This window comes from Brachycentrus maculatus, unplaced genomic scaffold (genome assembly GCF_059751285.1).
Source record: "Brachycentrus maculatus isolate JH-2025_06_01 unplaced genomic scaffold, ASM5975128v1 h1tg000494l, whole genome shotgun sequence".
Classification (NCBI taxonomy): Eukaryota; Metazoa; Arthropoda; class Insecta; order Trichoptera; family Brachycentridae; genus Brachycentrus; species Brachycentrus maculatus.
Genome location: NW_028281241.1, coordinates 163,840 through 182,445, shown reverse-complemented (window position 1 = coordinate 182,445; position 18,606 = coordinate 163,840). Strand labels below are relative to the sequence as shown.

Here is an 18,606-nt window from a genome sequence, read left to right as displayed (position 1 = left end):
AAAACAATGTTATGTGAGAAAATTCAACACAATGTGACATTTAATATTGTCAGGGGTATAAAAAGCCTGGGGCAGTTTATATTATTCAAGTCAGGGTCCCGTTTGGTAATCAATGTATCCAGTTTGCGTAGTAAACAACATTATCGGGAGCAGGCTATTAACGTTTCTTAACAACCCCATTAGTCAATTGCGGGATTTAAAAAGCGAATTAAGACGTCATTAAATCTAATAACATCATTTTCAAGACCAGACAAAAACACTGAAATTCACATACACAACATCGAGGGAATAATTTCCAATGCAGTTAATACTATATCGTAACTACGAGAAACAATATAGATGTCTAATTTCCCAGTTCGTAAAGGAGTACAAATTCAATATTCTTTAAGTCATAATTGAAGAAAAAAATAGACAACCCATTAAAGAGCGTACATTTTGTAAAAAAAATTGGAAAAACTATTATAGATAATATCGCGTGTATGAAAGGGGACGCAGGTCTCACGGTTGCGAACTGACGGGAGTTTGGCAATAGGGGCACTCCTTCTGAGTAGCGGCGCAGGTCTCGCACATGACGTAGTGGTTACAGGGCGCGAGGGTGACGGAGCGGTTCTGCTCCTCGCACACCATGCACTTGGTGGCCGTCTCCAGGTACAGCACCTTCTCCACCTCCTCCAAATCGGAGCGCAGCTGCGCCTGCAGCGCCTTGAGCGTGGCCAGCGACAGGCCTCTGAGCTCCGACACGCGGCGCAGCCGCTGCAGGAACGGCGAGCCGCGCAGGCGCTCCAACTCCTGCAGCAGGGCCGCCACACGCGCCAGCGCCTCCTCGCGGCCCTGCTCCGCCAACGCCAGCTTGCGCGCCGACTCTTCGCTCTCGCGCTGCCACGCCTCGCACGCGCCGCGCGCCTGGGAGATGCGCTCGTCCCAGCACGCCTGCTGCGCGCGCGAGCTCAGTAGCTCCTCGCGCAGCCGCGTCAGCTCCGACAGCCCGCCGCCGACCGAGGGGCTCAGCGAGAAGTTGCGCCCGCCCGGCGACATGTTTTGGAACTCGAACAGCGAGTTGCCCGCGGCGAAGCTGTTGCCTAATTTGTTAGATTGTCCTATTTGCGCGTGCGAGTTGAACAGCGGGTCCATGGAGTGGTCTTGGTGCGCGTACCTAGAGTTGGAGAGGAAGCCGGGCTGCAGCTGCAGAGGGGAGGCGGCCGAGGGACTGAAGTTGCGCAAGCCGGAGCGCTCCGCCAGCGTGGAGCCCGGGATGTTCACGGGCGCCGTGCCTCCGAGGAGACTCGATCCCAGGGAATTATTTAACCCTTGACTGTCGTCTAATTCGGTTAACTCGCGATCTAAGGAAGCTACTATATTCATTGGATCTTCGAAATGAAGATCGTCTATTGCATTACCTGAAAAGAAGAAAACATAATGAATTTGGTCAAGTATCGGCCGTTTAAATAATGTTTTAAGTCCATATAACATACAACCGATATTCGATTGTATAATAAATAAACGTAGAGTGACTTACCGACTACTTCCGTTATAAGCTTAGAGTCGAAAGGAGGAAGTCTCTGTTGATGGTGATGTTGAAGTGCTAAGTAGAGTGATTGCTTGCGCGCCATCTTTTCTAGAGGGTCTAAGGTGGGGTCAGTTTCTATTGCTAGTAACTGAGCAGATACTTCTGAATGAAAATCTACTGCAAAAAAGGAAAATTCAAAAAAAATTCATGAACAAACATGACAAACAATACATTTATTTGGAAGTCTCTGATGATAGATAGAAAAATTATTCAATACAGGGATGGAGGTTCCCTATAAACTAAAATATCTGTAGGAAGGTTATTGAAGTATTTGGTTCCCAAATATTTAATGTTCTGTTGGAATTGTTTGGTATTGCATTTTGGTATTGTAAAGTCATTGGTCTGCCTACGTAGTAGTCAGCACGCTGGACTATCGTACTGGAGGTCCCGGGTTCGATTCCCAGGGGGGGTCAAATAAATAAGTTTTTTTCACTCATATTTCAATATTACCCCGGACTGGTACCTGAAGCCGAGGGCTGATCACCTTTCCTTCATGTGTTAACGGTCAAGATAACACTGCGTTTATATGATGCAGTGCTCTATGCACATCGGGTGCGGATAAGGGTTTAAAAATAAAAAAGTAATTTTAGAATCTCCTTGAAGATGAACTTTTCTTTAGATTCAAGTATTTTCACTTGTAAATAGTTGAAGAATTGTTGTTTTTTTTTTTTTTTAATGTTGAAAATAATAACTTTGTTGGATAGGTTTTAAAAAAAAAAAAAGACTTTAATTATTGTTCTCTGAACTGTTTTGATAGGGTTCAAGGTGTTGTTATAAGTTTCCCCCCATCCAACAATCCCATACTATAGTTAGGAGTGAACAATGGCATAGTACTCTCTTTTTAAGCTTTCTATACTTGAAATGTTTCTTAGACTCACCGGGCAAGTTGTTGGTGGGTCCGCCCAGCTGGCCGAGCGGATGCGGCAGCAGCCCGTGCGGCTGCAGCTGCAGCAGTTTGTGGTGGAGCTGCGCGCCGGGCGCCTTGCTGTGCGAGCTGTTGGAGCCCAGGCTGCTGGTGGACGCCGACTCCGACACCTCCCCGCTGCCGTTCTGCTGAAACAGGAACTTTAACCATTTACTTAAAACCGTCGACGGCAACCGAGGACTGGGGACTCGATTGGATTGATGGCGAAAGCCCAAGTCACCAAAAGATCACAAGGAAAGATTCCAATAGAAAAATAAAAACATTTTTTTAGCAATAAATTTTGGATGACATCATAATTTAATTAAAAACTATAATACATATACGCGCTAACCTGAAGTGGAGGGCTGATCACCTTTCCTTCATGTGTTAACGATCAAGATAACACTGCGTTTATGTGATGCAGTGCCCTATGCACCATCGGGTGCGGATGAGGGTTTGAAGAAGAAGATAATACATAAATAATCGATTTTTCCGTTTTATATTCGACATTGCTAACATTCTTTTTGGCCTTGAGAACACAATAAAGAGATAGGGAATTTTCAGGATAATTTAAAATCGAATTTAAAATTGATAAGAAACCACCTCCATTTATCATGTTATTTAATTTTTTAAAGTGCATTTGAACAATTTTATGATAATTAAATCATCTACTAATGTGATCATTGATTATAATTTGCAAAATTCTTTATACACTATAAGTATATTATTTTAATCAACTAGCTACGGCAAAAGGCTAGAGTGCACATTGTACATACAAGCATTTATAATATTTTCAGTATGTCCAAATACTTGTTCACAAATCTGGATTATTTAATATTATTATTATGGGGTCGTAAGCCCCCTAATGCCTAGACTTCCATATTCTTCTTAATCTTTGTTGAGATGTCAAAAAATAATATTGTACAAGCATATTGAAAGCTCAAGTTAGGAAGTACTCACACTAGATTCGGAGCTCTTCTTGTCAGGAGGGAGAGCCGAGGACAAGATGTCGGCGAGGTTGGTGCCGCAGTCCAGTGGGGCAGCTAGTTCACGGGCCAGGGACATCTCTTCTGCTTCAAGGGGAACAATTGTATTAGGTTATTTAGAGCGGTGGACCTACTATCATCCTGAACATAATCATTCTCACATTGGAAATTAATCAAGTTTTAAAAAATTCACAATCTATTTGAATATGAAAGTGTGAGTGACATATTTATAAAATTTAATTTTGGAATATAAAGTAACTAAAATTGTAGTAAAATATGGTTAAAATGTTTACTTGTTTAAAATGTTTGTTTGTTTTACGTTAAAAAAAAAAATTTGGAAAACGTCTGATTGTGATAAATAACTGAATTATATTTAAAGATATATTTTTAATGTAATATTTTTTATTGAAAACAATATATCGGTAGTGTAATGGAAAAGGGGTATATATATCTGTCAAATTTTTCATTTTCTAAGTTTGTTTCACAAAATGTCTAAAATATTGTATTCCATAATCTGGCGAAAGGATATAGCTGCAGTTGCAAAACTTATTTAGTTTTATTAAGATATGTACATATGCCATCCGAAAAAAATATTTTATTTCGCAAGTTTATTTTTGCTCTCCTGTAAAATTTGGTCTGAAACAGATATACACCTTTGCCTTTACACTACCGATATTATGTATTGTGAATTAAATAATATGGATGCACTTAACCATATTTTGGAAAGATTACTAAACAATTTCAGAAAAGAAAAAAAAATATTAGCGATAATAAATATGAAATGTAACTAAATGAGCAGTGTTTAGACAACTTTGAAGGAAGAAACGTTTAAATTTATTAACAATAACAAAGATATAATGCTAGCATTTAATCCCTATACCATGTGACACTGGATGAGAGAGAGGGACTTACGTTCGACATGGGCGAAGGCGCAGAAGACACCACGCGGGCAGTAGCCGGCCTGCTGAACGTCATTGCACTTGGTGCTCTTGTAGATCTCGGGGTGGAACTGTTGCTCGGTGCGCGTGTGGCAGTAGGAGCACTGGTCCCCGTTGTCGCAGTTGCCGGGCTCGCCCCACTCCTCACCGTGCTTCACGTTGGGGCAGGGCGTACTGCGGTACTTGAACTTGCGCGGGGAGCGCCGCTTGTCCTTGCTGTTGTGGTATTGCGGACAAGCGTAGCCCTGCCGGCAGAGCCGCGGGGGCCGCTTGCATGCCTCCGTCTTGTACGACGACAACACGTAGTTTGTATCTGGAAATAGGTCATCTCTTCGTAAATCAGTTTAAGCTTTTACAATAAGGGGGCTGTCTGTAGTGACTCGTTTATGGTTTCCCCCTTACTTAGCTCATGCCATAAAAGTCACGCAGTATATATAACAACTAAAAGTATCTATTTTCTTCTATTATATTTGGTGAAGTAATGATGTGACAATTTTTTTTTAAAACTAGCACATATATTTTCTAAAATAATTTGATAATTAAATTTGACAATCATATAAATGCACAATTTTTTAAAAACTTTTACACTACTCACACATTTTTATGTTAATATTCCACATTTCTTTTGTTATTATTAGTCATTTAAATAAAAACAATCAACTTTATTAATCACTTTTTTTGTTGCGTAAATTTGATAATTTTTTGTTCATTTTTCAATAAACGACTTTAACCAAGCTACAGGAAATCTGAATACAAAAAATATGAAAGTAATTTTTTTCAAACATCAAAAGAGTATTTTTCTTTTATTATTTGACAAACATGCATACTTCTCATTCTAATGACTTAAAAAGTAGATGTTTAATTCAGCTGATTAGATAATAATAAAAAGTTTATTGAAAAAAGAAAAAGTTGCCTCAGCGAATAACAAATTTGTGGTTGAATCAGCAAATGCAAACAGTTAAAACTCACACTATCATTGAATATGTATTTTATAACATCTAAAATCTTTGTTTTTTTTTTGACTATTTGGAAATTTAAAGTCACAAATATAGAATGTATGAACATAAAGATTTTTTACTTTATGTAATAAAAAATATAAAAATGTAAATCACTCTTGAAATCACAATTTGAAATTGGAGAACTGATATAAGAAACACGGTACAAACCTTGCCATTTTGGATCTTCATTCATGAGATTTCTTTCTTTATCCAAGACATTTGGACCATTAGATGTGGCGCCATTCGCTTCAGATTCTGGATTTTCTATTGCTTGAATTTCTTTGATGTCATAAACAGGAGGTCTAAGGTCATTATTTCCATGGGCAAATGCACAATGTGGCCCATTTTTTACACAGAATCCCCTAGCGTCCGTATCGTGCACACACATACAAGTTTTATAATAACGTAAATGGTAACGCCTTTCAGTATCACCGGCTGTTCTATGTAGGAAAGGGCATCTGAAAAAATATAATATAATATATAAATATAATATAAATATAAAAATATACTTGAAAATCAAATTTTCTAGGTACATTTTATGTACGTAGTTGGCGCCAGCGTTGCTGTACAGTGTGACAAACGTATCTGTGTTGCCAATGGAAATTTTATTATTTAATTCTATTATACATAGCAGTATTTGTATCATGCAATTATTTGTACTAGTTTTCCTTATTTTTTAAATCATCATATAATACATTTTTTTATACTACAGGGCATTCATTGTGGTAGAAGTGACATAGGAATGAGTCATCGGTGACTTTCTCCTAGATATTTTACAAGTATCTATGTAATGGTAGGATAAAAGTAAATAAATTTTCAAAAATTAATTAAGATTTGCACGGCTATTATTTATTGTCAAAGAGATATTATATCACACAATTTCACCCTGAAGATGACCCCTGCAATAGAAGATGAAACATTGGCCAAAAATGTTAGCGCGGAATCACATTTAAAATAAATTATCTACAATGATTAAAGAAAACACTTGTTTTATACCACTTGAGTTTTTATTAAAGACTACATGTTTCAGAAGTTAAACTTCCATCATGCAGGTCTGTATAATAACTAAAATATAAAATATAAAATTGTTCTATAAATAAGGAGAGGGGAAAGTTAGGGGAAGGGGGTTAGTCAAGGGGCGGAGTATTAAAAGTGGTATTTATGAAATTTCGTGTGGAGATTGTGATAAAAAATATATAGGCCAAACTGCGAGAAATTTAAAGATTAGAATTAAAGAACATCAAAGCGGTCTTGTTAGTAATTATTTTTCGGAATTTGCAAATCATATAATAAATACAAATCACTCATTCCACTCTCATAAATTAAAATTATTACACCTTGTTCCACATAAAGGCCAAATTATGAATTATTTAGAAAATTTAGAAATCCAAAAAAACCTAAATTCTAATAATAATTTATTAAATAATATATTGTTTCAAAATTCTTCACCTTTGCTTTCCATTTTTCCTTTGTTTTCAAACTACGCCCCTTGACTAACCCCCTTCCCCTAACTTTCCCCTCTCCTTATTTATAGAACAATTTTATATTTTATATTTTAGTTATTATACAGACCTGAATGATAGAAGTTTAACTTTTGAAACATGTAGTCTTTAATAAAGACTCAAGTGGTATAAAACAAGTGTTTTCTTTAATCATTGAAACATGTCTTACCACAAAGTTAATGCCGAAACAATAAATAAAATATAAATTATCTACTTTGTTGTTATTTGACAACAACAAAAACAGTTTGTAAAAAAAGGCATCACTGTTACTCGGCTTTCACTGTTATTGTGCAATCAATTATCACAATTTTTCTGATAGGTTTTTACAACAATATAAGTTTTTTTCATATATTTTTTTGGGATTTTTAACAGCTGGCTCACAGTTTTCTGATTAATTTACAGTAAAAAGGTACAAATGAATATTTTTTGTATTATAGAGTTCTAAAAAAATATATTTAAATAATAAAAAAAATCAAATGTACATATAGGTTTAAATACTTAATACAAAAAGGGTATTATGGCAATCTAGAACAGTAAATTTCAAAATAATATTCCAAAATACGAAAAAATAAAATATTTATGAGCCGCTATATTTGTAAAATAATTTATATCCTATGGTTTTAAATGTAAATAATATTTTTTAGAGTTAAATGAAATAAGCGAGGGATTTTTTACTTAACATAAACTAAGTATAAAATAAAATAAATATATACACACATACATATATAGGTGCCTACACTATTTCAACAAGATTTCAGAATAGTATGAATTTTATAGGCACAAAACTAAAATTATTCATGTTTATTTAGAAGAAATGACGAAGGCGGATAATTTGGCTTGTAAATTACTAATAAACTAGGCAACATATGTCTTATAGAGGCATCAATAATCACAAAGTGACATACTTATAAAATGTATGTATCTGTAATTTATCAAGAAATTACGAAAATATCGATATTAAATAAGAAAACCCGATCAATTTTAACGAGTATTCAAAAGAAATTGATAGTGTAAAACAAATCCTTGGCGGCGAACGCTTACAAAACATTGCTAGAAATGACAGCTTTCTGCTACTACACATAACAAAGCAATGGAAGTAGTACTCACTCGTCTCCATCTTCGCAAATGCCAGAAGTTTCATTATATTTTGTACAATAATTATCAGCACTATAGTTGAAGGACCCGTCTCTCTTTCTGACGGGTCTCCTCCTTCTTTGATTATTAAAATGCCAATGAAAACAAGTGAACGGTCTGTGTTGAGTGCATTTATGTTGCAAAAATGACGGACACTGCTCGACGCGAAACTCTTTTAAATATCTGCAAAACGAAACGTCATTATGGTTTTTTACACATTTTGTATCAAGGAATAACATTCGTTAAGTAAGAGGTAATGTAGGAAACAACTAATTTCACAAGCTTACTTGTAGTGATTTGGCTTTTCTGTTTGAGCTGTCAACAAAGGCTTCGATTCAGACGGCATTTTGTAAAAACTATTGCGTCTCTCGAGTTGCGCAGGGTACGCTTACTGGGCGCCAATTAAAATTCAATACTCGGTCACGTGACAAAGAAATAACACAAATTCCTTACTATCGAACTTAAAACAACTTAATCGCCCTAGCTGTTACCTTTAAATAGAAGAATTATTATTTCTACCATTGTATAACAAAATATATTTCTAATTACGTGGTAAATAAATACTTGATATGACTTTATTAATTGTAGTTGTGCATGGGACTACGACATACAGGCGGACTTTTGTTTCTCTCATTCTCATACGTAAAGAATGAGACGGGAGACGTTGTTGTTATCTTTGACATTTCACCTATCTTACTCTGGTTGTAATTCATTGATCGTAAATGAATCGAATTCTAACTAGATTTTGAACACAATTGAACCTTATTGGTTATTATTTTAGAGTATTCTAAGGTTACATACTAAAAATATATTAATACACATATATATATATATATATATATATATATATATATATATATATATATATATATATATATATATATATATATATATATATATATATATATATATATATATATATATATATATATATATATATATATATATATATATATATATATATATATATATATATATATATATATATATATATATATATATATATATATATATATATATATATATATATATATATATATATATATATATATATATATATATATATATATATATATATATAATATTAGATTTGATGCATTTTTATGAGTTCTTATTTAAATTTTAACATTTATCTTTCTTCTTCAATTTGCAAATAGAGGACACTAATAAATTGAGGCAGTGTTATCTTGGTCATAAAAAATAGTGGCATGGTGATTACTCTTAAGTTGCCAGTCGAGCGTAACTTAAATTATTGTTGTAATGATATCTTTTAATACAACATTTTGAGTGTGTCTAAATACTTGTTCAAAAAACCAGCCTATGACGGTCGTCAGCCCTGTAAATGCCCAGGCTTCCATATTCTTCTTTATCTTTGATGAGATATAAAAAAATAATATCTTTTAATTGTAATCCGATCGAGAACTGACCTTATGGACCTTGCTACAATACAATAGTGGATTATGACGTATAAATTTAACTACACCTTGCCCTCATCATTAAAAAGTATATTATTGGCAACACAAATACTTAGTATGAGATACGGAGTTGCTTATTTTGTTATTGAACAAAATAAAAAAGTGAAAATATACAGAATTTTATTGTTTTTGTTACTTTTTTTGCTATCAGTAATAATTTGAGAAATCTATACTTTGTCTTTGTATACTGATGGGGTCAGCTCTCCTCGTCCTCAGGTTGTAGGTCCTTCCATCATAGACAATGTCACCCACAGCATGCCAATTTTGGACCCTTTCCTTGAACAAACTGTTTTTTTTCTTTTCTTGAATGTCTTTCGCAGATACTTTGTGGCACATTTTATAAACTTTATAAAATTAAACAACTTTGTTTTAACCACTTTTTATTGGTACACTTTTTCCAGCTGGTTTTGGCAAAATTAAAATTATTTTTTTTAAATCACATTTTCGGTATAGTAAGGGAAGGGTAATTAACTATAACCTAACTATGAGTATTTCAATGTTTAAGAATTAGTACATAAACCCTGATGATGACAAGGTTCTTGTCGAAACCGGTTGGAACAAGTATACCAATAAAAAGTAAAAAAGGAATCCCGTACGCTGACCCTGACACATTGTCAGCCTCTAGATCACCGAGAAAAGAATCACCCTCTCTGTCAGACAGGGTAGTGCATCTTAGCGTTTGTTTTTCCGTGAAGCTTTGGTTTATTTGACTGTTAAGTTTTTATTTACCAACAGTTGATAAAAACATTAAAGTCAAATAAACCAACAATTTTTCCCCTTATACAGTTCAAAATAAATTTAAAATGCTTTTACGGTAGGATTGGATATTAATCTCAGCTATATTTACCTTACATTTTCAATACTTACTCACTTCTTCTGAATTTGGACTTGCTTCTCAGATACAAATTCATGCAGCAAATTTATGTCGAAAATTGCGTTGAGAGTAGCAGAAATATACAACACAAATATCACAATTTTGAAAATACAGAATGCAATGAGTAGTTTCTTTTTATTTTCTCGGTAGTTTTGTTGTTAAGTAATGTCCTAGATCAGGCATGGGGAACCTTTCTATTTCAAAAGGCCACATTCACTTATCTGATTCAACATGAGGCCGCAGTAAAGAAAACTTTGACCCCCCCTATAAACTAAATATTTTAATTATATCACAATATACATTGTTAAAAATGCAATTGAAAAAAATATAGAAAAAATGCATATTTACAACAATTGGCATCAGTCAAAAGGCCGCACTAGAATAGCCAAAAGGCCGCATGCGGCCTTAAGGCCGCAGGTTCCTCATGCCTGTCCTAGACGAACCTTAATGCATGAAGCGAAGCATGGACATAGCAAAAGGACACAAGGAGATTGGAGTCGTAAAGTGATCTTCAAAACCATAGGGCACTGCATCATATAAACGCAGTGTTATCTTGATCCTTAACACATGAAGGAAAGAGGATCAGCCCTCCGCTTCAGGTATCAGTCCAGGGTAAAGTTGAATAAATATTAGAGTGAAAAAATAACTTATTTTAACTTATTAACCTTTTATTTGACCCCCCCTTGGGAGTCGAACCCGGAATCTCCAGCACGGTAGCTAAACACGCTAACCATTACACCACGGAGGCGGACAAAATGTTTTGAATGAATGAATGCAAGGCTGAGATAAGTATAATATTATGTTAGAATTCAGAACAATAGGGTAGAGATGCATAGACATAGAAAAAACGAACTGTGTCTTTTTAAAAAAAATTTATAGATGGGAGTAGCTTTATTTACCTTGATTATGTACAAGGTTTATAAAGTGGTTTTTGTTTCTTCTAGTTATTTTTCTTTGAAATCTGTGTTGGGAACAGGAGGGATAATCTAGTGTAGGCTAACGAGCCATGTCTGCAAAGACAGGAGTTTGGCAATCTATCCTCTCTGCCTACGCCTATGGTAAAACAGCTTGATGGTTAGTATAAAATTTGGAATAAAGAAACAAGTTATTTTGAAATGTCAATAATTTATTTTTAGTTACATGACAATTCATTACTTTCATAGATGTTTAAAAAAAATGCGAAAGAAACACACAATGATAGCAATTTTCCAAAAGGAAGATAAAACATATTTTTTAATTATAATAAATAAAAACAAAAATTACAGTTTTTTCATAAAAAAGATGGCTTGTTATTAATATTATGAAACCACAACTATAGAGACTAGAAAATTAACAGGTCAAATATTACAGTAGTACTAAATAATATATTCTTTATAATGTCAATGGACATATTACTAAACTCACTGTTTCTTGATAAACAAATATATATAAATATATATAAAGATATATATATATATATATATATATATATATATATATATATATATATATATATATATATATATATATATATATATATATATATATATATATATATATATCTATATCTATATATATATATATATATATATATATATATATATATATATATATATATATATAGTTCCTTTTTTTCTGCAATTTGTTAAATTTGAAAATAAAATCAGAAAGCTTGGAAAATAATACAATAAAAAAATTAAACTATACATGAAAAAAAACTAAAGTTTATTATCAAGCATGTTCTTGATAAAACATATAAATGTGTATAGATTCCTATTTAATTGATGTATAATTATATTAGTGATACAATATTTCATTTACACGGAAATATAATGAATACATAGTTTGTTACTTTGGTATTGTATAGAGAGACTTATGTTTAATAATTATTCTGTTTTATAGTTCTCCACTTGTTTGAATTATCACAAAAGTAATAATAACTATAATCTGTATATACAATAACAGTGCAGTAATCTAATTTATTATACTTTTATAAAATCCATTAAAAATAACAAAATTAAAATACATAATGATATTTGTGATGACCATTTAATAGTATAAATTTTTATACAATAAAATAATAAATTTTCTTTATAACTACAATGTGAAAGAAAAACAGTGACTACAGGGACTCGAAATTGTATACACAGTAGAATTTCACTAATCCAATAGTTCTGGTAATTCGGCACTATCTGAGCTGGGGCAAGATCCATTCCTTACATGCATAATTCTAAAATAAGGGGCCCGGGCACAATCAATAAAAGATTGCCAATGTGTTAACATGATTTGACAGTGTTCATTAGAGTGTGATTGAGGAACGTTGATCGATGCGTCAATATTTTGTCTGGAAAACTGGGATATAATCTAATAAGATGCTGAATTACATTTCGTGATTGACACATTCACACCACATATTAATATAGATAAATAAATTTAAGTTGGAGTTTGTGTTTTCTTGGCAAAATGTTCAATATATATTTTAATTTTAGACAAAATCATCACAAAACAAACTCCACAGCCACTTTTCCGCCATATGGACAACACCTGAGGTAAAAATTGCCTTCAATCAAAATTCACATTGTTTTCCATAAATGATAAACTGCAAATGTAACTAATTTAATAATAAATATGCCAAGTCAAGAAAATAACATTCCTGGAAACATTGACAACCTTATTGACCATAAGCTTTATACATAGTGTCAAAATAATCATACTGTGTTTACATATATTATTTAAACATGCAAATTAAAATGGAAGAAAGACACTAAAATATAATTTTATTTCGACAGTATAAAATATTATGTAGTATGATTCTAGCATTTACTAAACACATGAGATGATTGATTTAAATCTGTAGTGTATTTTTAATGGAATATTTTAAAAATCAATAAATGCATCTGTTAATAATATTAATTTATAATTAAATCTATATTTAGTAAAATAACCACAATTGAAACGATAATTACTTATTTTCTTTTTTATTAAAAATGTTTTTCTTTCATTCATTGAGATCTGACTCAGTTACAATAATTCAAGGTTCTCGCAATTAGATTTTGTACTATATGATTTTGAACACTTATTGAATTTGAAGCTTTTCTTTAATTATAAATATGCTAAGGTATATTGCAAATACCAGCAATGATTTATTTTTTTAAGTTGTGTTGCTTACCCTAATTTTAGCCATGCTGTGCAAAATAATTTCTTAGATAATCACAAAATACTAATGATTGCCAAGTAAATGTACACATAATAAATAACATCATTAAGTGATGACTATCAAAAACTCGCATTTATTTTTGTATCAAAGTGAGCTGCGTTAACATATTTTGTGTTGTGAATTCTCCAATATAAAATGTTTATATTTCACATTCATAATTTTGAATGTAAAATATATTCAAACACAAATGTATGTAGTAATAACATGGGTTTTGTAAGTTTTTATTTATGCGTTTTCTATATCTACTCTTTGTTTATTTGTGGAGATGGAAAAAAAAAATATTTACACACATGCATTTTTATTACAAATGTACAAATCACCACTTTTTTTAAACAATTTTTCTTGGATATATAATTGAAATATTTATAACCAAAAATCAAGTGTATTGCAAAATATGTGGTTGATTTTACTATTTCAAAAATATTAAAATTCACAAAATGAAATGCCTTGCATAAATTATGTATGGCACAATATAAGATAAATTCTGAAACATTAGAAATTCAGTGCCAAACTCAGAAAATATTTATAAATGTTAGATTTTTTTATTTCAATATGTTTATTTTATAATTTATTTTTAAATAAATACCAGACAAATTCTAGAATGTTTTTGTTCATGTTCAATCAGTGCTTATGTCTTTAACAATAAGGACACAAAATAAGCTTAAACTAAAAGCACTTTAGGACATACAAACTAAGCTATGAGGCCACTCTATTATTCAATTCACACTTACATAATTAAATCTTACAGTATATTATCACTAAGCATTTTAGAACATTAAGATACTAGAATTGTGTGCATAAAAATGCATTTTATTTCAATCTTATTCATATTGGCAGTATGTGTGTTTGTGGTTCTCTTTTATAAAGAGATTTGTCATTATTTTGTTGAATTTCAAGTATAAAAGACGTTCAATAACACAAAGAAATGACACGTAGCAATTATTTCAAATAACAGGAAAAATTTGCAGAAAAGACTCGATAAAACCAGGTGCGAACAAAACTAATGGACTTAAAGAATCCAATACAGGCCTTGTGAAAAAAGCAGTATAATTTCCATAAAGTCTATAATTGCCTTCTCTGCTAATCATCCTCAATATTTTCATGGAACCTGCGTCAAGCATGCTACGGGTGGTCAGAATACCTGACAGTTCACCCACCCACATAGGCAGGAATGAAAGCTGCTATATTAAAATAATAAAAAAATAAGATAGCTCCAGGTGCTGATAGTATTGACCTGGAATTCTTTCGTTACGTTTCCTGGCAGCTCTCCATTCGCTATACGCATATAATGCTGGCATAATTGATAACCCTGTCGGGGTCTTCAATTAATTGTCAATAGCATAAATAGGTAGATTTCACACACATTGCGCCTAAAATTAGTGTTTCCAAAACTAACTTGTCATGTAACAGCTTAAGCCTAGATGCCTAGACTAATTAGCTGATCGAAAGGGTCGAAATTTTAAAATATTTGGGAGTGTACATAGTAGAAAATGGCACCTTTTAAAAAAGAAGGGGAAGTGCATTTAGAACTTGTATGTATTGCATTCTACAGTATGAAGGCTATCTGGAGATGGGATTTGTACTCGATGAAGACCGAATGTCGTCTATTCAATGGCTGCATTATTCATTTTCTCTTATATTGCAGTGAAACATGGCACCTTACATAGGCTTAGAATAGCCGTATACATACTATGCATATCTTTTAGAATAGTTGGTGTCCCCAGAGTGTCCACTGCCAACAGTTTATCAGCATTTCTTTTCCGAACTACGGGACGTGAGGTTGCAAAGGAACTGGCAGTCAGAAGAGTCTGGAGGCTTGTGGAGTCCGTATGTTCCACATAGAGAGTGGACATGGAAGATATAATTTGATTAACATGATTTATTTATAACAGAATAATGAATATAAAAATAAACATAATATACATATTGCACATATTACTACATTTAAGGTGTCTATAAATGTGCATTATTTAAGAACAAAATTTGCAATACAGTACATGTATATATGATTTTAAATCAACTTTTAGTGATTTTTTTGTAGTGTAAAAAACTAGCAGATCTAATGTTCTCTATTAAATTGCACTTGCACTTATCAATATACAATATCTCTAATAAACAGCATTATACACATACCGTATTGTAAAATAAAATTGAATCACATAAATTCCTTGGTTACATAGGGTGAGCCTTAATCAACGCAATGATTCGTTTATTCCATAACTTAGTAACTAAAAAAAAAGATGATTCGAGTTGTAGACAACTGACATAACTTCACTTTTCAGGTAGCCCTATCAAAAAGACTTGTAGTGTCGTATCGGGCGATCTGGGTAGCCATGAATTGGTAATTTTCAAGACGATTTGTCAACAAAAAATTCGATGCAAAATGGTTATAAAAAAACATTAATCCCAGCTGCTCACTTTTCGGCGTACATGCACCAAAATAAATTGTACGCAACCGGATGAAAATATTAAGAAAAGCGAAAACAGCGCTACCTATCTTGATTTGCTTAACTATGGCTCACACTATATTAAACCGTTAAACATATTTATACTAAAAAAACAAAGATTTTAAGAATGAGTTTGAATTTAATATTTACATTTTTCAGAAAACTTCAAAATACAGTACAGGAGCGTGCCTCGTACAAAGTTTGCTACTTAATCTAACAATGATGGTGTGTATGTGACTACAATTCAACATTGACACACAACTTATGCATAAGTACTGTACTTCGTTATTTAAAAGGCATTGCTTTACAGATCAATTACATAAACTACTCCCTAATAAATTCATTTCACATGCAAAGATATTCTAATGGTAAAAATACTATACTAAGAAATATAGCAGTTTCTTACAAAGTTCATAATATTGTTATCCATATCTGTGTAAATAATACATACACAGAATAAAAATGACAATTCAAGTGATTTGATATATAACACTTAAATAAATAAGTGAAAACGTAAATGTGATGATGTACAAAATTTCACATTTAACTCTGTTGATGTTGTACTGCTATATAAAAATTTAAATCCAATGTTGATAAATGATATAAATTATAATATTAAATGCATTAAGAAAAAGTGGATATTATATGGATATTACAAACATATTTTTGCCATATTTTTTATTGACAAAATATTTTTTTCACATAACTCTAAGCAGACTTCGAAATACATATCTTTACAAAATCCTGCACTATTAATTCTATGTTATTTAATTTTATAAAATCCATAAAAGGATTCAAAATGGAATAATGAATCAAAAGATTCACAAAGAAAAAAAAACAGTAAAACTGAATAGCTTACAGCGTCTAATGACAGTGAATAAAATTGTCTATTTTTATTTCACTGATACTCGTTGGTGGGACCAAATTGATAGTACACTGAGCCAATTGAAGTGATAGACATTGGCGATTTCTCATTGATGGCAAAGGAAACTTTAAGTGCCAATCTTCACTGACTGTCCCCGAGATGCTTAAGTCAGTAAATAAAAATATTATTTCTGTGAGTTTATCTTTAAATGCTTTTGTGTATTCACAATATCATAGAAAAGTTAAAAAAATCTCTTTATCATAAACAATGAATACCCTGGATCTACAATGGAGTTTAGCTACTTCACTGGTTTAATTAATGTTCAATTATTATGCTAAAAAAATTAAGATCAAGTTTACGCAAACGAAATTAATTACAGCTACATATGTTATAAGATGGAAGTTTATGCAATAAGCAGTAAAATGTTTAATGACCCTATTATTCATTAGTTATTTTGGTGAGGTAATCTTCCTTATAATGTAAGACACATAAACGTACCATAAGTATAGATGTAACTGAATGAAGCATTAACAACATTAATAGTCATGAGAGAATATTAATTGTACTCCTTTTATAAACATTGTTTCCTAAATGAAAAATAAATTTGTATGTACGATACACTAATGGAATATATTAAAACGTGTAATTATACAATGCCTCTTTGACACAGTATTCTTCATGGAAAATTATGTAAAAAAATCCATATATTTATTTTACGACAATAAAATAACAATTAATGCAAAAGTAATATAATATCATTTGTAACAACCAGATGTTATTTCACAAAATTTGCAAGATAATTGAAGGTTTTTGAAAACGAATATTTCTTTATACAATCCCGTTTACGAAAAATTAATGTAATTAATTACGGTCTGTCAAAAAAATAATAGAAATCGGAAAAGATCTAGTTCAATAGACAATTTTTATGTGGTTACACCACAAAATGTTGTTCTATGCCCTTGACATGGAAATTTTAAAGACATTTGAGGGTGGCATGGTTATTCTATTCAAGTATTTTATTTTATGACTGTTAATTTGAGAAAGATGATTGATTACCTTTGTGGTAAACATGAAAGAGTCATAACAATACACCAAGGTCTACTCATTTTCGACAGAGCATATTTTAATATTCACGAGTGAAGGCATGAAAAACAAATTTAAGAAGCGGAATCCCAAAAAAAAACACTTTTATCCACAGCTTTTTATTTAAAAATATTTAATAATTCTCTTTTTTTATTAATAAGAGTAATATAGATGCATTTGTTTAAAATTGAATTAGAGGAATTTTTTTTAGCAAAAAAAAATCCATTTTACAATGGAAAACATGTGAAGATATTTAAAAACTTTTAAATTAAGTTTATAAAATAAACGAAAAATGATGTATAAATGCTTTAAAATTTTCAACCTATTTTTTTATTTATAAAATCACTTAATAACAGTCTATTCCTGCTCAGTTCTCCTTTTAACAACGAATTGCTGTTGTTTACATATTTTGATCCTTCTTTATTTGATTTGATAATTGCTTCCGCAAAAGGAACAGTCATATCAGATCTCGATCATATCAGTCCGTGTATTGCTCATGGTAAATATATTTTACCCAAAAGTCAAGGCCTTAAAAACAGTTAAACTAAAATTTTAAAGTTAGCAACCGTTGAGGGATATAAAAAAAAAAATCTAGACAGTTGCTCTTTCACATCAAAAATGCTACAAAATGAGATAA

At 31.8% G+C, this 18,606-nt stretch overlaps 1 protein-coding gene across 9 annotated transcripts; it reads right to left on the bottom strand.

The window, feature by feature from the left end:
* Positions 1-355: 355 nt before the first annotated feature.
* unk (RING finger protein unk) lies at positions 356-8,570 on the bottom strand. Of its 9 annotated transcripts, none has more exons than XM_088272305.1 (8): positions 8,317-8,570; positions 8,003-8,212; positions 5,562-5,851; positions 4,370-4,708; positions 3,432-3,544; positions 2,446-2,632; positions 1,517-1,684; positions 356-1,397 (listed from the first exon to the last, which is right to left on the bottom strand). In XM_088272305.1, exons 1-8 carry the CDS (start codon positions 8,373-8,375, stop codon positions 499-501), a joined length of 2,265 nt encoding a protein of 754 aa, XP_088128431.1. In that variant the 5' UTR covers positions 8,376-8,570; the 3' UTR covers positions 356-498. The 9 variants fall into 9 exon arrangements, with proteins under 9 accessions (XP_088128431.1, XP_088128433.1, XP_088128434.1 ...); XM_088272307.1 differs by having other exon boundaries at positions 1,517-1,681; XM_088272308.1 differs by having other exon boundaries at positions 2,446-2,620.
* Between the last annotated feature and the right edge of the window lie 10,036 nt (positions 8,571-18,606).

Coding starts and splice junctions, on each gene's coding strand:
- unk (XM_088272305.1), bottom strand. CDS start 8,375: ATGCCGTCTGAATCGAAGCCTTTGTTGACAGCTCAAACAGAAAAGCCA. Junction 8,213..8,316: donor GAAAAGCCAAATCACTACAA/GTAAGCTTGTGA, acceptor TTCGTTTTGCAG/ATATTTAAAAGAGTTTCGCG. Junction 1,685..2,445: donor ACCCACCAACAACTTGCCCG/GTGAGTCTAAGA, acceptor CCTTTTTTGCAG/TAGATTTTCATTCAGAAGTA.